Source organism: Electrophorus electricus, chromosome 14, assembly GCF_013358815.1.
Source record: "Electrophorus electricus isolate fEleEle1 chromosome 14, fEleEle1.pri, whole genome shotgun sequence".
Lineage (NCBI taxonomy): Eukaryota > Metazoa > Chordata > Actinopteri > Gymnotiformes > Gymnotidae > Electrophorus > Electrophorus electricus.
The window spans coordinates 3,041,855-3,063,265 of record NC_049548.1 but is presented as its reverse complement, the minus strand read 5'-3'; the positions used below and the strand labels follow the sequence as shown (position 1 = coordinate 3,063,265).

General features: G+C 44.1%; 2 protein-coding genes across 6 annotated transcripts; one reads left to right on the top strand and one right to left on the bottom strand.

The window, feature by feature from the left end:
• Nucleotides 1-723: 723 nt before the first annotated feature.
• Nucleotides 724-13,665, bottom strand: bhlha15 (basic helix-loop-helix family, member a15). 5 transcript variants are annotated; one of them, XM_035533481.1, is made up of 4 exons: nucleotides 13,583-13,665; nucleotides 7,223-7,469; nucleotides 4,218-4,402; nucleotides 724-3,119 (listed from the first exon to the last, which is right to left on the bottom strand). In XM_035533481.1, exon 4 carries the CDS (start codon nucleotides 1,349-1,351, stop codon nucleotides 731-733), a length of 621 nt encoding a protein of 206 aa, XP_035389374.1. In that variant the 5' UTR covers nucleotides 1,352-3,119; nucleotides 4,218-4,402; nucleotides 7,223-7,469; nucleotides 13,583-13,665; the 3' UTR covers nucleotides 724-730. The 5 variants fall into 5 exon arrangements, with proteins under 5 accessions (XP_035389374.1, XP_035389375.1, XP_026869304.2 ...); XM_035533482.1 differs by lacking the exons at nucleotides 7,223-7,469; nucleotides 13,583-13,665 and having other exon boundaries at nucleotides 724-1,333; nucleotides 1,809-3,119; nucleotides 4,218-7,049; XM_027013503.2 differs by lacking the exons at nucleotides 7,223-7,469; nucleotides 13,583-13,665 and adding an exon at nucleotides 4,567-7,049.
• LOC118242414 (parvalbumin-2-like) lies at nucleotides 12,102-19,689 on the top strand. Its single transcript, XM_035533532.1, is given in 7 exon segments — nucleotides 12,102-12,112; nucleotides 12,309-12,581; nucleotides 18,294-18,364; nucleotides 18,596-18,695; nucleotides 18,697-18,726; nucleotides 18,840-18,949; nucleotides 19,664-19,689. Coding segments are annotated over 7 exon segments (621 nt in total).
• Nucleotides 19,690-21,411: the final 1,722 nt, after the last annotated feature.

Genomic DNA, 21,411 nt, shown 5'->3' with positions numbered 1-21,411 from the left:
GAATTCAAACTTGTTTTATAGGGCATTCAATTATGGTTAGAGCTGTAAATAATACAAAAATGCTTTACAACTAAAAATATGGATGTATGAAAGTGTGGGTGCTGGTAAAGGTCAATATAAAGACAATGTTTGTATAGTTTTGCACCATTTTTCTTGCTGACGTCCATAAAGAAACGTGACAGCAAAGGCTTTTAAGAGGAAAGGCTTGCTGTGTTGCTAATTTGCAAAAATCCACTGATGTGAAAAACTAAAAGGCTACACAATGAGATCCATAGAAGTCTGTAAGGTACATTAAATCACTCCCAGTGTTAAATGTATGCATGGCCTGTGCCCTTTCAATAAAAGTGGCTATAAATAATGGTATTCTTCAAGGTTTGCGTTCCACTCACTCATGAAGGATTCAGATTCCACCACTTTAAGGCTAATGGGCATTATTTAAGTCCTTTTCATTAATATCATAAGAAGAAATGTCTGCTGATGTTATGGCACAAAAGGCAGGCACAATGGGTACAACTCAGCATTGAAGACTAACATGGAATAATCATTTTGGACCAAAGTCTCCAGCATCAGGAAGTGGTCCCATCGAGAGCTCCTCTACAGGGGTCCATCTGACCTTGTCCCCGTCTCGGAGCCGCCCCCTCTCTGGCTGCGCCGCATCTCGTCTTCCCTGCTCTCCAAGGCGTAGCCAGCATCCCTCTCCAGTACGGTCTCCAGTCTCCCGAAGCTGACGCTAGCCGCTGTGGCTGAAGCTGTGTATCCGGTCCAGGAATTTGGCCAGGTCACCCTGATCCCCGTGCTCCAGGTGCCGCTGGTAACACTGCAGGATCTTGGGGCCGCTGGCGTCCGGCTGGCCCTCGCCATGTGGCAGACAGGCGCCGGACATGCCCAGGACGATGGCGGTCAAGGCCTTGATGTAGTTCTTGGCCAGCGTGAGCGTCTCGATTTTCGAGAGCTTCTTGTCCAGGCTCACGTGTGGGATGGCCTCGCGGAGGGCCTGGAAGGCATTGTTCAGCTTGTGCATCCTCTGCCGCTCGCGCTCGTTGCTCTCCAGACGCCGCACGTTGCGCTCCTTGGCGCCGCTGCGCTGCCGGCGCCGGCGCCGGCGTGTCCTTGGCCCCGCGCCGCCCTCCTTCCGCGCCGCTCTCCACGCTCCCTCGAGTTGCAGGGATGCCTCGGAGCCCTCGTGCTCGCTGGAGCCCGGCTCCGTCTCCAGAGGGAAGTCAGGGTGCTCCTGCTCTGGCCACGGGCGCCTTGTCCTTTTTGACCCCTTGGCTTTGGACTTCATGCCGGATCCACCCACGGCCCCTGTGCAGGCCCCTGATGTGCAAGGTGACTGACAAAGCAACACCATGGAAACACTGCTAACTGCCCGTTCAGGTTTGTGTGAGAATATATATTTAAACAAACACAAACTGAAAACTGCTTAATCAGTCAGAATACTTGGCGTTTAGTGGTTTAAACAATTTTTATGTCATTTGGAACGGATCGTTTAATGTTTGATCTTGTTTGTCACTTGAAAATGATATTTATGTAATGCATATTAATATGATAGAGGACTTCCTTTACGTCAGTACTTTAGTTAACTCTTTCTCATTTTGTTATTTTCTAAAGCATCTATGAATGCTAGGTGAATGAACACATATAAATAGGAAAGGTTACTGTTGCTTAATACAATACGACTCTTGCAATTTCCGGACAATGCCGACATGCCACATCAAGAGTCAGACGAACCACACCGTGAATAAGCTTTTTGCTGAAACTGAAAAACGCAGAAAAAAGAAACCGATAGACAGAAAAAGATGCCTTACCGTTAAGATGGATTGTTCAGAACTTGTTTCAAAAGTCACCGGTGCAAATGACGGACTATTAAAAAAAAGCAATATTTGCACTCTTCATGTCGTTTTCTCACGACGCAGGTTTCTTGACAGAGACTGTTTTCCTAGAATGAACCGATAACGGTCACATGCGCGGGTACCTGTTGCTGTCTTACGTCCACGTAGCATTGCACCCACCAATGGCACGAGGACTCCGCTTGGACTGGGCTCCGGGGGGCAGCTCGCGCTTTACCGTGGAGCGCACGACAGTGGAAAAAACTATTTGGACATTTGTTAGGCGACGTGCACTAGGTTGAGGGTCTGAAACGGAGTGTTTTAATATGCATTTAAGGCGTCGTGCAGAATAATTCTGAAGCATTAGTACTGTGAATCGTGATGTTGCTTACATCAGACTAACATTGACCGTCCTGAAACGTCTGCAGGTAGCGGTGTATAGATTACTTCATTACCATTATCGAACACACCAGCGGTACAAACGTTATCAAATTTCCCTACACCTTTGCATTAGAAATGGGACAAGCATGCATAGCACTTTTTAAGTGAAAGGTCTGTTACTTTTAAATGATCCAGTACATGGTATACTGTTTACTCACAGCGGACTTGTTAAACTCGTAAAACTAGAACTAGAAACACCCTGTTCATAAACTTTAACTGCAGATAAATCAAACAGAATAGTTTGTTTTAGGCTGTACTGTACGCATAAGAAATCATCAGACTTTACCAACTCAGTCACTCTTAGTTCATAAATAACTTTTAATTTGATGGAAACGGAGGGATGTAGTTGCAGTACTACGCAAAAGTCTTAGACCACCATTAGATTTGTTGTTTTGCAATGGTATGACGACCAGTTATATTTATTTCTCTGTGTCTTTTTTAGACTATAACCATAAAGTACAGTAAATTCGGATGTATTATTAAAAAACAGAAAAAAAAACTAGAAAACACCTTCTATAGTCTACAGTATTTTCTGACTGAGAAATAATATTCCCTTGCTCAAATAAAAATTAATGATGGATAAGAATTTTGCACAGTACTGTACGTTAACTTTTCTGATGCACATGAAGGGATTCATTTGTAAAAATGTCCTTTGAGAAGACTTGTAGTCTTAGAGCCACAGTTGTTTCTCATCCAGGGGGAAAAAAAAATAAAAATCCATCATTGTTTTGTCATAGTGGGGAGTGGATCATCTCTACTACACTATCCACTAGTGACATTTCTTCACCGGTAGTGGGTTCACTTCTATAGTGATGGGGTTGCTTCATCAGTAATAGTGCTCACTACCACCTGAAACGCAAGCAGGAAAAGAACAAGACCAGAGTGCAGAGCTTGGAACATCTGGATTTGACTGCAGGAAGCTTCTGATATGACCTGACACCGTGGCATTATAGGACACCTCTCTCTCGTGTCTTATGAATAATTAATTAATTCGGTATTATTATTCAGTATTATCACTATTATGATTCTATGGACCAGAAGGTGTAACAAAGTCTCCAGGGAACATGTGCAGCACACATCTGCCAAGTTCTCAGGGGCTATCAGTTCAGCCCCACCCCCACCCCCACCCCCACCCTCACCTCCACCTGCTCAGACCGATGTCCTTGGGGTGTAGCGTTTGGACATTCAGGCCAGTACCATAGCTCCTTACCTTATCCTGCACTTTTTAATCTAGCCTGGTCTGGCAGCTGAGACTATGGAAAACATATTTCATGTGCGCATGCAGTTGATTTAGCAGTGCACAGGTACTGATATAGTAATATGGCTGCAGTTCAACTATGGCAGACTTGCACAGGGTTAATTGGTTCAGTGCTCAGATAAAAAGCACAGACATACGCACAAGCGCACTGTCAACTGTCCCTCTGGCCGCGGCGGTGCAAGACATTTACATAATACACTTTTTGTAGGTCCCAATCTGTGAACAGGTGCTCAGAGATAACTTTCTGGTTTGCATGCTCTGTCTGCAGGACAACTGAAAGCTGTGTACTAATGGTAAGGGGATAACGCGTGGAGCAAACGTTTCATAATTCAATTAGGAAAAAAGCACATAAACAAATATTAGGTGTCTCAGGTCCGTCAGGAGCAAAAGCCCACAGCTGGCTTGCTTCAAGGGCACGTCTAAAAATAGCTAACCAAATACTGTAGGCCTTCCTCTAACTGTGCCTTACACCTGCATTGTTCACCTGAGAGACACTCCCTAACACATACTTCTCACTTAACAGCTAAAAGTATGCAATAAATATGCAGTGTGCAATAGGTATGCAGTGTACAGGGTGGATGACTGTAACTTGCATAATGCAAATGTACGAAAATAACAACAACAAAAATGGTTTGGAAGACATTACAAAACATGTCCTTCACATCTGCTGAACTGCCGTGGCCACTGACCTGAGAAAAAGTAAGGAGGGCTATGTGTGTGTGACTGACGTCACGCCGTCTCTGATGTCATCAGTCCTCCTCTGCCCTGATTGGCTGAGAGACGAGACAGGGAGCAGGTCATTAAAGCTTGCTTCATGCACCGTCATAAAATGTGGAAGAGGGATAAGTCACTTTTTCCATGAGCCAGATGCTGTCTAAATAAGAGGAAAATAACAATGACCTCTTATGTCCACTGGCCTAAGCAGGCTGACAGTTAAATGTATCAGCTTAAATCGTTAAAGCATCTCTCTCTTGCTCACACACACACACAAATGCACACGCACTCACACACAAAGGAATTGTGCCTATAATCACAAACCTACTCAAAATCTTCTGAAGACCAGTGGCTACACTCTGTTGATAATTTAAACCAAGCTCTGCGTAGCACAATGAAGCCTGTTCATGGGTTGTCAGAGCGTGATAAGTGCGCTTAGCACCCCAGGGACATCTGTGCCTTCACTTCACGGCTTGAGAGTTTGATCGCCATGCCATCCCATTCCATTTGCAGCACCAAAAACTCACCAGGTGTGAGGGGATCTTTAAGGATTAATATCGGAAATTCGACCCGTAGAGTCCATTGTGCAGTGTCTCCAGGCCACTGGTCTTTGGAAGCAGGTTTTGTTTTTTTTCTGGACAAGCCATGTGTCTCTGGGCTATAGAACTTAGCCCAGAAATCTGCTCAGCCAGTTATCAGCTCACCCGAAGGCTGCAGCTCTAAAGAAGGTATGCTCTGAGACACAGCTCAGTTACTGTGAAACCCACGAATGAACAGCATCTTATAGTCCTATAGGTTTGAAATGGGTAAGAATGAGTTTAACACCAAGGGATGGACTTCCTAAACTAATTTGAGAATAAAATATTTTCACAGCATTAAAAAGTCTCCCTTGGTGTACAGCCAGTATTAGTTCTGGTAAACATGAAGGCCTAGATCAAATAACCATGACAAAAAGGGACTGTAAAAATGTACTTTTTTTTTGATGGAAGAACACTCACTCAATAATCAAGGAATGTATGATTTTCTCCTCCCCTCTCAGAGCAGGGCTTGAATAAATATTGGAAACCTACATCAGCCTTTGCGCAAAAGGAAACATCTCCCCCAACATGGTCTCTAGGCAACCTTGAGATAGATGACTCAGACAGGCACATGGAAAGCTGACTCAACTGGCACTGTGGGGATGTCAGAGAGGTAACACACACACACGCACACACACTCAGCAACAGACCGCTAAACTACTTAGAGTATGAAGTCTATTTCAGTGGATAATAATCTCCTCAGGCATGATTGGAAGGAAGCCAGGTGTTGAGGACGAGCGGGTCAGAGGCACGCTGGTCATCGGTGTGTAAGAGGAGAGGCACGTTTCTCTTTGGCAGGAGACAGGACTAATCCCCTGCTCATTCAGCCTGTGGCTTAACGTCCCTTTGTCTAACAGGTGTCTGTAGACAACCTCTGGAGGCTCACATCCACCCTGTCCCCACACCCTGTAAACACACAAACACACTGTGAAATTGAAGTTGTCAAACAACCTATTAGACCATAAGATAAATAGACCACCAAGTCCATCAAACGACAGTGTTGAATGGATTCGCACTGTACTTATCAGGTGCAAACACTAGGTTAGTAGGTTGGTTGTTAAAGGCTTTTTCAGTTGAAGCCTCATCAATAAGGACATCATCAGTAAAGACAAGTGAACAAGTTCCAGCAGGGACTAGCAGCCATACATTCAAACCCCCTTTGTTTTATTTAGCGAAGACATTGCCCCAGAATACACCTGCCCTTTCTGTTCTCGAAGCTTACCGGGGCCGTGCGGTGGCCCCTCTGAAGCAGTGCTTGCGTATTTAAACTCATCTTTGACACACTTATGCCTACATCCTACACTAGGTTCTGTTTAACAGTTTGCACTGCTAATTGGTGAGTCACTATTTGAAAGTCTTTTAAAGCCTTGTCTTAATCTGGAGATGCGAAACGGAATGATCTGGAAATCAATGAGATTGATGCGTTTTTTAAGACTGTATTAACGACACTGGCATTGCTTTGGTCCTCTAGGTGACACATCTAGAATCAACTCTAGGCCTCGCGTTAACCCTTTTGAACATGAACAGCCAATTGTCCAATTACTTATGGTCTCCTAAATTGGGAAGACTATATAAGGGCTATTATTCCTACACGATTAAAATATTCTTTAAATCAGTTTGAAAACCGTTCCCTCTACCTCACTGTTACCTGATCCGAGGTGCTGGAGTAGAGACAAAAGGATAACTCATGACTCAGTTACCTCACCTTTTCGGTGGACAATGAAGGACATGGGCAACTTAACAAATGAGCCAACGGAAAACCCCGAGAAAAGGCCCATCGCCAACAGCCTCACAGAATATGTGCTGATGAATAGCAGATGTAATACAACAACCTGTGTTCTCAAACTTATATGGAGCAAAGCAGAAGACAGAAAGAGTGGCTACGCAGCCATGCACACACCACGGAAACGAACCGTGTGAGCGATGGGTGAAGAGTGGCTGAAGGAGAGGCTAGTGCCCTCTTGTGGCTATTATTAGGACTGCAGTCTCAGCGATAGACATCCAGCACCCACAAGTGGTCATTTAACAGAATGACAGTTAATCACACAGTGATTGAGGCGGCGCAAGCACAGTCCAACAAACCAGAACTTGTGCTTGTGACTTTACTACGGGAAGGTTAATCTCCAATACCTGCAGAGGATTCCAGTACAGTTCTGGTCCATGTGCAGAGACCTCAGCAGGATGTGCGGTGAAGGCTGAAGGCGGAGCCTTGGATGAAGAGGGCGTGGCACCACGACACTCCTCTGGCAACAAAATCACTGATGCTGGAGTTTTCCTCATCACACTCATTCAGCAGCAGGATATTGTTCCCAGTGGACAGCGCAAGTTCAGTCACACACACCAACACACACACACACACACACACACACACACAAACAAACATACATTTTGCTCACACATACGCTGTAAGAAAAGACACAGATGGCGACTCGTTCAGGCACATGGTGAGAAGGAAGCGGTAGCTCGTGTTTCCTCGCCGAGGCGATTCTGAATCTCGCTCCCGTCTGACATGACATGGGCTTGCTTGGAGGCTGCAAGCTGCTGTCATAACCCTGATGAAGAATAAGATGGATGGATAGACATCGGACACTTTTTCCACTGGACTTGGCAGCAAATGTGTATACAGTATAGCTGATGAAATAGCCAACCCTACAAGGCAGAGAAAAAGAGAGAGAGAGAGAGAGAGAGAGAGAGAGAGAGAGAGAGAGAGAGAGAGAGAGGTGAATAGATGTAGGATAAGTATTCCAAACTTTATATGTCTTAAACTGTTCAAAGGATTCATATGTGGCACTGGTACCTAGCAAATACAAGCAATGAATAGTGATAAGTCTAAGCTCGAGATCCACTGCACGTGTCTAAAATGTATGCACATTAGAATAAATCTTCACGGCATGATAGGAAGGGCTAACTGTCATTTGTTTCTGATCATTATCATTCCACATTGACTGTCTACCAGGCCCTTGGGTAAATGACTCCTATTGGGACAACATGTCTTACCAACTCCGCTGACCTATGTGAGCTGCTTTCACTTTTTGAAGTTTAAAGCAAATCTTCGCCACTGCTGCGGTCCTCCCTCGTAAGGGAATCTCAGAACCGCCACACGGTCCAAGCAGGCACACGGCAGGCAATGCCAGGAGGCTTTGCGCAAGGTACCACGACACCATGCGCGGTGCGCAAGGGCCACTTTGACAGTGAATACAAACCACATCGCTACCAAAAGAGGAGAACTCTTGCTGTTTTACTTGTGTTTGCTCTGACGTCCACGTCTAGTGACCTGTTACATGCCTAAAAAAAAAAGAAAGAAAACCTGTAGGGAGGATGAGAACTCAACGGTGTCTCTTTACACGAGAAGAGTGGATTCATCATATCCCTCCAGCAGATGACACCGAACAGTCAGCGAGAGCTGTGTAATTGGATGCCATTGGGCTTATTCTGAGCATGCAAAACAGAGCCAGTGGTGCAGTGAGTCGAGAGCCATGCCACCTCCTCGGCCCTGCTCGTCTGCCACCCCACGGCATTCTGGGTAAAGGACAAAAACGAGACGTCCGCCTCCACCGCCGACACCTTTTTTGGACTCGGCACGAGGGTACCCTGTGCTGCAGTACCGTATACACGACACGAAGCGCAATTTGTAAACACAAATATATCTCCCTTCTCCTTCCACGTTTAGTGCCTATATAATATTTACCATAAGGAGCCAAAAGCATTAAATAAATGTTCTATGCTTGCATACTTTGATTACAGAATCGATCAACTGCTATCGAGTATTTATAAAATGTCAACAGTGGATGGGATCTCAGGGCAGGGCGGCGAAAGTGTCTGCGAGCTTCTCCATCTGCCACGCGGGCAAAGGCTTGGAAATAGGAACAGGCTGAGCCGCAATGGCTCTGCCAACCGACGTCTCAGTGGTCTAAATAAGGGCGCTGGCAGTCACGTACAAAAGCCAGAGGAGGCTGTGTCCCCCTGCACACGCAGCTCCTGTTTCTGGCAGTACGGCTCAAGATCCGTATGGCTGAGTGTTCACTTTGATGAGAAACAGTTCGACTTTGAGTTATCAGTGATGGCTGACCAAATCTGCAGAGGTTTTTAAACAGAAGACTACATGAAAGATAACAGTGACGTCTGCTAACGTTGTTCCTCATAGGCCACTATTATCAGGCAGAAGTGAGTTAGATGACAACGTTCAGCATGTTGACACTGGGAACCTCTTGACTATGTACCCGTGCAATTAAATGTGTATCAATAAGACAATACTTTATTGATTTAAGTAATGCGTGTACATCTGTGTAAAGAGGGAAAAAATTCTTACAAAAAGAAGAGCAAGTGTATATTACCCCAGGAACATATTTATGTTGGAGAACGTGAACGTTGTCTACTGAGAAGCCCATCCATGCAAACACTCAGAGAGAGCAAGCTATCGAGTGCCTAAAATAGCACAACGTTGAAGTAGACAAAAACACGACTAATTAACATCATCATAGAAGTTGTCCTTTTTCAAAAAATCTAGATTAGCAGTAGCACCTAGTGCTGAACAAGTGCTAGTGCTAAAATCTATATTTCATGAAGTCTTTATAATCTTTGTACCATGGCTAACCGAAGCTTTAAAAGAAGACGAAAAATGGTCCTCTCTTTCAGTAGCTCTAATTATCTGACACTTGTGGATATCATATCATGCCATAACATACCATGTAGTAATTTAAGGGGGTATTAGAGAAATCTACCAAAACAGTGACAAACAATGAGCACCTGGGTTCGCTATAGCTCATAGAGACATAACATTATATATACGTTATATAAATATATATTATATATAACTCAGAACCCGTCCTGTATGGGTTAGCTGCCACTTTCTGTACTTCATAACACTCAAAGCACACAGGGTGAAGGAGGAGCTGTCATCCACTGCAAGACTTATTTCATTGCTGTCATACTATAGCCAGTCTTTGTTAAACAATATCAATGAAATAGAAATTCTGTCACAAAACGTTATTGTTACATATCCTTGTGTATTTTTAAGTGGGTATGCATGAACCCTGGAGCTTTTTCTGTGGGTGCATACCTGTGTTTCACACAGACTGCACCACTGGATCTCTCTGGGGTGAATGAGAGGGTAGCAGGATCCAAGGACCACGGAAGCCCTTCGAATGCAGGCAGTTGGCTTCTTCACCCCCAGAGACTCATCGTGATTCACCCCCAACACATCGTATCCCAGATGTATCTAAACCTGATCATTCGTAGCACTGCTGGCCCCAGTGTGACATTATACCACCACAGAAAAAGTAACCCTACCGTTACAAAAGGGAACACTTACAGTCAAAGGTTTGTTGCTGTGCTCTAAATATGGAAAAGGTTTTTATGAGGATTTCTGGGTGAACAGAGGAGGGGTCCTCACATTAGGGCAACACTTTCTATAACACTAGGGGCCCGCAAAGCTTTGTGAGTAGCCTTAAATGGACAAGTATGTTTGATAGATTTGCTATATGCTGTGTCACTGTAATTTAAAAATAAATAGCTCAGTCAGGTTGCCTGTCTGCCTTTGCACTGCACATCAAGTTCAAGTTCAAGTTCAAGGTCAAGAGGTTTTATTGTCATTTCAGCTATATACAAGTACACAACAAAAATGGGACAATGTTCCTCCAGGACCATGGTGCAACATAAAAACAAGGAATCAGTTCACCTGTATTTATGATTCAGAAGATTCTGAAGGGCTTACACACACACACACACACACACACACACACACACACACACACACTCCAGGATACATACATTTAACACTGGGCAGAAGCAAAGAATTAATTTCTTTTGGATTTGCAGTGAGAAATGCTGTTGCTGAACTAATATTGTAGGGATTGAAATTATTATCACAATCCTTTGATATTTAATGCACATATAACAAATATTTTGTCATTTGTCATCAAACTAAAAGAAAGCATTCAACTTTGTTTTGTGTTTTGTTTTTTAAAAGTTTTAGTGGATTGAAAATATTAAAAAAGCATGATACGCCGAATGATTGAACATGACTTTTTTTCCAGACATGATGCTACATTCTTTACATTCACCTCCCAACTACTACAGGGACACCTGTGAAACTGACTCTCAGATAAATGCATTGTGGGAGATTGTGTTGAGCTGTGTGGCTGGCAGCGTGCTGTCGAGCGGCAGGGTGATGACCTTTGCCCTGTTCTGCTTGATCTCTGTGAGAACTGGCCAGCTGCGTGGTCTATCCTGTGTTTCCTGTCCTCCCCTCTGTTTAGGGAAGGGCTAAGTTCACATGGTCATTAAAAAGCAGCCATTCACCACAGGCCTGGCCCACATCTCACTCACATGCGCGGAGACAGAGCCAAATGAGAGCACACGCACACACACACAGCTTGGTGGGAAAGGAGGTGGTGGCAAAGTTGATCTACGATTGATGGCTTCATGAACCTTAATTCAGCTCTGTGGATTCCGTGGTCACCCAGTGCCGAGTCTGCAGGACTAATGATCGAGTCTCTCCAGCACTTGAGGTGATGCTATCATGGCCATAAAACCAGAGACAGGCCAAGGGCTGCTCAGGGAAACCCCAGGGAGAGAGATGGAGGAACAGTAGCTTCAGTCTGAGCCAACTGGCACACGGGCTGCTGCCCTGCTCCAGTTGCAGGCTCTGTATTTCGGTCCAAAGCGCACTGTGTCAGGTGGGCTACTGTTAAGTACATCTTCATCAGCATAGCTGTTCAGTGCCTCGCGTGCCAAAATTGCAGTCATGATTTCAATCAGTCAGAGATTGAAAATTCATTTATCAAAAATTCATTTAACAAGCACAGTTTTCTTGGAAAATATGATAAAAAAAATAATGGCTAAATTATGATTTCAAACTGTCTAAATGAAGAACCAATTTCTGAAACTAATATTTGGACTTCTGATCATGTTCCAGTTACACAGATCATTAGTTAAATGGGGGTAATAGCTCAAATATTGCAGTTTGATGTCAACAAATAGTCTTTGTACAGCTGAAGCTACACAAGCTGTTATATGCAGCTTGAGGTGCAAAAACATCGATTCAGTGTCACAACTACTGAGAGTCCCACTGGCAGCTTTCCCCTGAGTGTGACAGCTGAAATAGAGGCCTCTTCATCTGCCTGCCTCACTTTACACACATTCAAGTCTCTGTGTACAAAATCCAGCTGACCTAAAAACAATACAATGAATTCCAGACGTTTTCTAAACTAGGGACCCCATTTCTGGCTTATAGCAGACCTTCTTCTGAAACAATTTCAGCTTTAGTATATCAGGGAGTCGATGCATCAACGGTATCCAAAGTCTCCCGGTATACATAACAAATGCTCCCACAGCTTCTCAAGGCAGTAGGCCCTACGTCCAAGCTCGTCTGATGCCTGTTTGTCACTCAGTCAGAAGGGAAAACACCTCTTTTGGATGCCAGAATGAGGAAGGAAACAGAAACTGCCCACAAGGCAGGCCTCTCTATTTTCTGTTCCTGTGATGCAGTCGAAACACCTGCTGGTGGGGCTGTGCCGCGGAGGTGCAGGATACGCAATCCACCGGCCGACCGTCTCCGGCGGACCGTGCCATGGATAGCATGAGCGTCTGGGCGACGTTATGCAATTGGCTCTGGCTGGTGTTAGGTCATGGTGCGGAGAAGCACAGCTCTCTGGCCTTCTGCCACTGCTGCAGGGGCCCAAGGGCCGTGTCGAAGATAAGTGCAAGGGAGAGACTTGGCAAGACCTGCCAAGCAGGGAGGAACGCCCTCCTGGACTCCTGGTGTGAGATGGTGGCTCCAAACAAGGGCTATTCTTTTTTAGACTGATGGCTGGTGCCACCAATCAGGCGAGAGTCACTCCAGGGCTGTGGGACGTAGCGCATAACTGTCCCGGCCATGCACACACACAAACGCTGAACGTTGAGCAATACGCACAAACGCTGAACATTGAGCAATTTGTTTGGGGGTGCCATCTTGGCTAAACCTGAGAGTCTGGCATGTCTCCATCACAGCTGGTCAGATAGAAATGTAAGGTGTACACAGAGGTGTAACCGAGCTGCAAGGATCATTGAAGCAACACGGTCTCTGGCCACAGCAGCAAAACCGAGCCCCGCACCAGCGAACACAGCTCTCGCAACAGACACTCACGCCCCACACACAATCATGTGGACACGTTGCAGTCTAAAGACCTGATGACAATGTGAAGATGAATCAGATGAATCAAGGGCAAGTATGAAAGTATTGTAGGGTGGAGACGGTGAAGCTTAGCAGCTGGGCTTCACAAGGTCTTTGCCCACGTCACCGTGAGCCATGGAACACTTGCATTCAAAAATAGACCACATGAATGTTCTTGACATGTAATAAACATATGTTGTAATTAGAAGGTACAGTAATTAGGACAGATAGCTCACTCAGCAGTTAATCACTTCTTAATATATTTTTTTTATCACTGCAGTAGAAGGTAGCTACATTCACTATATATTGTAAACTTTAAACACTTGAGAAAGTACAATATAAAAGCTATTAAATGTTAGTAAATGCATCACTAACAGGTTTATTGTTATACATCTTGCTGAACTAAAAACGTCATGGGCCATTTGACCAAGATGAATTCTAAGCCAATGACAAAACATCATTTTCAGTGGCGATTTAGTCCAACTTGAGGCTCAAAGTGTGCCTGTGAATCAGCCTCATAAACACCCATGTCAGCCTACATCACAGAACAGTGCAGTGCCGTATTTCAGCTAAAGAGTTAAAATAAAGAGACTAACCATTCACTCACCGTAACGCAGGCTTGTTGAATGAACCCAGCTGAAGGCCTCTCTCTGTCTTCTAATAAGAGCTCTGATTACCAGACATAAAGAGACACATAAAGAAAAGCACATGGGCCAAACCAACAGATGTGTCGTGGATTGTGTGCGAGAGAGTATGGGCTCCAACCCTAACCAAATCCCTGTCACACAGGAAACCTGGCCTTCCTGCAAACAACCGATCGAGCATGGAAAGGGTCAAGGCCATGAGGGCAGGTAGCAGGCGGAGAGGATGTTTGTGTCGCTGCCGTGGCCCCCAGCTGCCCATGCATGACAGCACACAGACGTCCATCCTGAGGAAAACAGCCTGAGCAGGAAACCAAGCCCACGTCACTGCAGCCTCAGCCTGCTGCACACACACACACGCACACACACACACACGCACACACACACACCTGCACACACACAAACACACAAAACATAGCATAAGCTCATGGTGATGAGCGCACCTACATCCAGCAAATCAAAAAGGACTGGATAAAAGCAAAGTGGTCAAGAGCAACAATGCTGGAAGGAGGAGAAGATAAACCTTAAGAGATTTATGGAGGAGAAATCTCATCATTTCACCAGTACATGTTCACATCATCTAGTGTCTCTGTTGTGAGAGGGAACAGAGTGCCAAAAACAGACTTCTTGCACACCTCTACAATATGGAACAGTGTAGAACATGGACTCTTCTGCTTATGGTAATACACTCTTACTCTCACAGTACAAAGGATCAGCCTCGTGTTGCTGAATCTGATCTGGTATTCAGAAAAGCACAGGCGAGGCACAGCTACACAAAGCCAGGATGTTTTTCATCGGCAGTCGACTGTAAATAACTGAAGCCCACAGAATTTCTGGACGGAAGCAAAAATATATAAAAGACATAAGGAGATGGAGGAAATTTGGAAGACCAACCATTTGGCTTCTTTAAAATTCACTTCCAAACTGATTAGTGTCTGATGTATTATTGTTCACAATCTGGCAAAGATAGAACCATGTAGGAAGCTTAACAATGAACTGCTGTACTGTACTGCACTATAAATTGCCCCCAATTGAATTTCAAATCCAATGTACTGAATTACAGAGCCAAAAATAATAAAGAATTTTGCAACTGACTGATTTTTAATATAAACATTCAGTAGTTTCAGCATTTCATCTCACAAATTATGTTCCCTATTTTCCATCATAAGCTCATGTACCTTGTGTTTCTTGCTTGTTGTGTGTTATTTGTGAAGAACTCTCATGGCCGCTGAGATGACAGCCTTCAATGTGGCCGCAAACACGGATGGAGTGGGACGATTGGTTGGGAAGGTGGGCTCGTGCAGAAGTCAGCCAATCACACTGAGCTAACACATTAACGTTATGACAGATTCATGTTTGCTTTCTCGTTTCCCTCAGAATTGTTGGATGTTGTCAGAGCTCTTGAGGCAGGCTGGAGAAAAAAAATACTGATGAATGTTTATTAATTAATTATTTTGAAAAAAATCTATCAGTGCTGATTGATTGAAGAGGCGCCACCACCTTTATGGGTACCACCACGGCTCAAGGTCACTCCAGGTTGATTTGGGAGACCATCCCATTGTAAGAATGAGAGGTAAGGAGGGGGACACATGTAGAGATTTATTAGGAGGGACCAACCATGACATCCATATCTCCTATCCCAACACCCGTGGTCTGCAATGGCTTCACACACATAGCCCTCTGATTTCCTAACATTCAGTGGTCCCTTTATTGCATGTCCCGTTGTCTAAACACAGTAAGCAAAGGCTGGGCCCCTGAGCAAGGCCCTTAAAACTCAATTGATCAAGCTGTATTCAGTCATAATTATAAGCTGCTTTTGGATAAAAGCATCAGCTAAATACTCTAAATGATGCTGGAAATGTCCTCTATTAGCTATTCCTATTAATTGTCTATATTAACTACCGCTGTCTTGATACTGTAACAGACAACGTTATCCTCCTCTGCTAGACCCATCAACTCTGGAACAGTTTAAGGGTTGTCTGGGTATTCACCAAACTAAATTAAAAAACATGGTAGGAGTAAGGGAGGAGTTGTCTACGTTGACAACATTCTAATCTATTTGGCGTCACTGAATGAACACATTCATCATGTAGGGCAAGTGTTAGCACTTCCATTACACGTGAAGAATTGCAAAGGTTCCTAGACTTTGCGACTTTTGACAGTTGCTTTCTCAGAGCCCTTAGTTCCATTCGCTAAACCTTTCACAGACCTTATTTTGTGACAAACGTAAGTGTCCCTGATGCATTCACTTCTGCAAGGTGGCGGTCCTATTGAAGCACCACCATCAAAATTCCATCATGTGAATTACTTCTCCCATAAGCTCATGCCAATAGAAGCTAACTATGGAATCAGAGGCAAGTAACTCCGAGCCGTTTAGCTGGTGTTTGAGGAACAGTGCCATTGGCCAGAGGACGTCTGGTTCCCTTTTGTCATCATCACTAATCATAAAAATCTCCAATACCTAAACTGACATGACAAAATGACAGAAAGCCTGATAGTGACTCTTCTTCTGTAGGCTTCAGTGTACTATCACCAACCATGGTCAAAGAACACTAAAGCAGATATGACTCCTCGACTACCTGCCAAAAACCAATTCTCCTGGTTTGTCAGGTCCATTACCAGGGCCAGTGAAATCCCTAGATGGTACTGGTGTTCTTCTTTGTACAAGCAAATGGCCTCTTTCCTAAAATCCTGTTCGGTCTGTGCCACCAGCAATGTAGCATGCACAGTGTCTGTGGGAAAGTTACTACTGCTGCCCACTCCAGATTGACCATGGTCCTACATAGCTGTGGATTTCATCACTGACCTGACAGCATCTGAGGGTAAAACCACTATACTCACCGTTGTCTATCTTTTCTCAAAAAGGGTGTGTGTTATCCAGCTACTAGCTCTCCCCACTGCATTTCACACAGCTGAAGAATTATTCCTGCACATCCACGACCAGTTTGATCTGCCAGGGGAAGTTGTGTTGGATCAAAGGATGGGGAAGCCCAATATCACAATCAGTCGTACGTCAGGCTACCACACACAAGCGAACACACAGGCAGAGCGAGGTCATCAGGAGCTCTGTTGCCAGGAGAGACCCATGGGAGGAATATGCACAAAACTTGCTCCCTCATTCCCCCCTTGGTCTCACCTATTTTGAGCACACTTTAGGATTCTATCCCCACATTTACCCTTTTGGAACTCACCTGTCTTGGAAACTGCCATCACTGCAGCCTCACCTGTAATAATTTAGCCTGTATAGGTGTAATATTCACCATCACACTAGTTCGGCGTTTCATGTTAGCCTATTTCATGGCTTCTATTATAGTGCAAAGGTGAAGATCCCTGAAATAGAAGCATATCAGTCAGGTGAACCATTTTTGTTCATTGTCTAACCCCAGCCAGCATCCCTTGAGAAATTTTCCCTGACCTTGGCAGTGGACTGTGAGTGATTCAGAACACACATCAAACAGAATTGATTACACTGCTGTAAATATTACCTTTCACATCTCACTTCATTCAGACAGATTCATTTTTGTCATTGAAGACAAAACGAGGGCATTTCTAGTGTCTATATTGAAATACACAGAATCTCAATTCCAGGAGACTGATATATTGACTGATATATTAAACCCATACCCATAAGTATGTTCATTCACATAACCTAGTAGACTAAGGTGGTTGAGCAATTTTTCTTCACAGCTTAAGAACTTCAAATTACTTTGTTATCGAATCATGTGATACTGTTGCTCTCTGCCTGCGCATGTGTGCCTAGGCTCACCACCTTACATGATACAGCTAGAGAAGAACGTTTTTGAGAAAGCAAGAAAACGACCCTAGAAGAGTCCAGTGGCACTCCACACATTTGCTGAGCGCATATTAAAGAGCGCTCTAGATGCCCTCTTGTGTTTCATATAAGGGCTTGGAGCTTCCCCATTTTAAAAGGATATTAATAGAGCAAAATGACTAGCAGACACATTTTTGCAAAACTATACCCATCCTAAGCATATGGTGCCCATTACAGCTCTTGGGACCAGGGTATATATGTAAAAGTAGGGCCTCTTACTGGAACCATCTCACATTTGTTGTACAGTTGCCAGCACAGAGGTGAGTTTGCCAAAGGGAGGCTGATTCACCACCACCTAACACTTCAGCACTGATGTGCTTCTGTGGGCAAGGCTTGATCAATATGGAATACATTAAAAAGGAAATTAACTCACTGGGGGATCCAAGATGATTTACCAGCTTTTACCCAGCAGGACTGAGAATATGAACACCTTCTCAGTTACAGGCTATGAACCAAGGACTTTCTTCAGACAGAGGAGCTCTTGATGCTGGGTTGTTCACTAGCCTAAGTTTCATTCTGTGCGCATTATTAAGACATAACATGAGATTTAGGGCGATGGAGCTAAGAATGACTCTGATAGGGAGCCAGTTAATTTTACATAGAGATGCAGACTCATACTTATGCTTCGTCATTTTGTTTCCATTATTCCTCTTGTTTTAGTCGTTTTGAGGAGCAGTTGTGAAATTCAAAGTGGTCCCTCTTGAAAGTAATTTTCATAGAACGAATCATTTCTGATTTTAGTCCAAATTATTATGCTTACATGGGTTGTGCTTTGAAAAATCAAGCATATGCTGTTTTAGAATGTTACATTGGAATGACCTTTCCTGGCTCCCATTGACTTCCAGTTCTTTTAAAATTGCATTTGCTGGAATTCTCAAGGAAGAGGATGTGGCTGCAGCCCTGAAGGATTGCTCTGGTAAGATTCTGCAGACATTCATTGCTTTGGTAGAAGTCTGTTGATTCTCTACGAAACTCATGTCACCCAAGGTACTACACAGTGTTCCTAAAGACTATTGGTAGAATTACTTTGATTTCAGAATTTTAATTATATTAATCTACAAATTCATCATTTTGGTACCAAACCATTGGTTGCGATAAAAACAAGGGGAAAAACACATTTCAGCAGTAAGACTTTCTCAATGTTTAGCTCCTGAGACCTTCAACTACAAGGCCTTCTTCGCCAAGGTCGGCCTGTCCTCCAAGTCTGCCGATGACGTCAAGAAGGCCTTCTTTGTCATTGACCAGGACGAGCGGCTTCATTGAGGAAGATGAGCTGAAGTAAGAATCAGATTCACAGTTACTTCTGTACTTTTTCCGAAGTCTCTTTCCGTAGCCGAAACAAGTGCCTCGACAATCCTCATTCTCTGCATCTCGCCTCCCGTCTTCGTCAGGCTGTTCCTGCAGAACTTCTCCGCTGGTGCCAGGGCTCTGACTGATGCTGAGACCAAGGCCTTCCTCGCAGCTGGCGACACCGACGGCGACAGCAAAATCGGAGTTGATGGTACGGCGTTCCTCAAACAACACTGGTAGATTTATAGCCGAGGAAATCCTGGCAGAGATTTGTAATAATGTATCTACCACACCAGTCATGTACTGAAATCTCTTTGGAAAGGAGTCCAAATAATACGATTATTATAATTCTGACATTTTTATGACTAGACTATTACAGCGAACATTTGGCTGTTTTTGTTTATATATGTTTTAGGAATCAGAACAAAGAATTTTTGATCACAGTGTCAGGATTTTTAAGCTGAGCATATTGAAGGAAACCTATAGCAAACTACGTCTAATGTGAACGCCAATAAAGCTAATGTGAACATCTCCACTCCAAACCTACAAGCAACATGAAATAACAAAGCAAAGAGGTAGCAGACATGCAGTTACAGTACTGGATATGTATGACAAGGACTGCCAGAAAAAAAACTTTTTACAACATTGCTGGTGCATTAATTTGGCTCATATTTTATTGTTATAGTTTACATTCAGAATTATCTATTGTCTGGAGCTACCAAGAATTGACCCATTGAACAATCATTGAATGACAGGCAATGTTGGAATTGGTCAATGTTGAAATTCAAGTGTTGTTTAAAATGTTAGAAATGTTAAATCATACAGTTAATATATGCTTCTGATGCATTCAGTTCAATAGCTTAAATAGTCCCAGTATGGTCCATTTATCTTTTTAAAAATATTTCTGTTTTTGTCTCTTTTGCAGAGTTTGCTTCCCTTGTGAAGGCTTAAGCACTCATAGACCCTGTTTCTTTGGAAATAGGTCTCTACCTCTGTAGATTCCATGGCTCCAATAGTTTAATAATTTTTTTATATTTATTTATAATTACCCACCACTCGTCACTATAAGGAACATTCAGTGTTCATTGTTTTCAAAAATCTATTTATTCATGTTCGTGTCGTTAGCATTTGTAACTATGTAATGGACCTAACGTCTGCAATCATCCAATATCTTTTGCACTTTTGAAATAGAAATAAACCTGCATTTGGTGTACAATTGCTTTTTTATTGAATACTTTACAAACTTTGTATGCAGGAACAGATTTCAGATTCTATACAGCTATGAAATATACAACAGATATTTCCACAGCATTTAGTTAATGTCTTCTTTCAGTAGAATGCCATGACACATAAGAGCCACATCGGGTACATTTTCATTAGGAGCAAACAACACAACTGAACCGGACAGACAGAGAACCGTTACAGCGATGTTAAGTCCAGGAGGCTCTGGGCTCCTCTGGCCTTTTGACAGTAGCTGACAAAGAGCTTCCAGGCCCGGGCTGGCGCAAAGGGGCGGAGGAACAGGAATGTCCTGGCGATTCAGCACTAGGATCCACAGAGTATTCCTGAGCTGTGCTCAATATGTGTCATCCTCTTCAGCAGTCACTGGGGCCCAGCACTCAGCACAGGCATCGGTTACACAGGGCTAAAATTATACAACAGGATCGGTAACACCGGGCACATATGTACTACGTACGTATGGCCTGGGTTGCTATACTAGGCAAGTCCTACCGGTCTTCTGGGTATTACTTTTACAAGCGCAGTGCACAGAATTTTTTGTCCATGTATTATTTTCTAAAAACAGAACTGACGGTGCAACACACTGTTCATTTGCAAAACAAATTTGGAGGTACATGCATCTTGGAGAGTGAAACGGTACATGGCATTTGAAGCTGGAAGAAATCCTCCAGAGATCAGTGGCAGGGCTCCTATGGCAGACGAGGTCTCCCCCTCAGAACCTGGAATGATCTAGAATGAGCAAAACTCTGAACATCTTCTTCTGTGCCAGCCCAGAATCTGCAGTCTTGTTCGATCCATTTTCTGTGCCCAAGACGTAAGCCACTGGTGTGTGTGTTTGGGGGAGGCACTGCTGGGAGAAATTTGACAGCATTTGACAGCAAAAATAAGTGAAAGTCTGCCCACAGAGAGTGACCCCAGCGAATAGCCCCCTGCCTTTCACTGGCTGAGACTGTTCTAAAACAAAAGCATGGAGCAAGGAACAATGCTGCCACCTGCAGCTCTACTGCCACTGGAACAATGCTGCCACCTGCAGCTCTACTGCCACTGGAACAATGCTGCCACCTGCAGCTCTACTGCCACTGGAACAATGCTGCCACCTGCAGCTCGACTGCCACTGGAACAATGCTGCCACCTGCAGCTCTACTGCCACTAAACAATGCTGCCACCTGCAGCTAACTGCCACTAGAACAATGCTGCCACCGGCAGCTCTACTGCCACTGATTCAATGCTGCCACCTGCAGCTCTACAGCCACTGGAACAATGCTGCCACCTGCAACTCGACTGCCACTGGAACAATGCTGCCACCTGCAGCTCGACTGCCACTGGAACAATGCTGTCACCTGCAACTCGTCTGCCACAAGAACAATGCTGCCACCTGCAGCTCTACTGCCACTGTAACAATGCTGCCACCTGCAGCTCGACTGCCACTGGAAC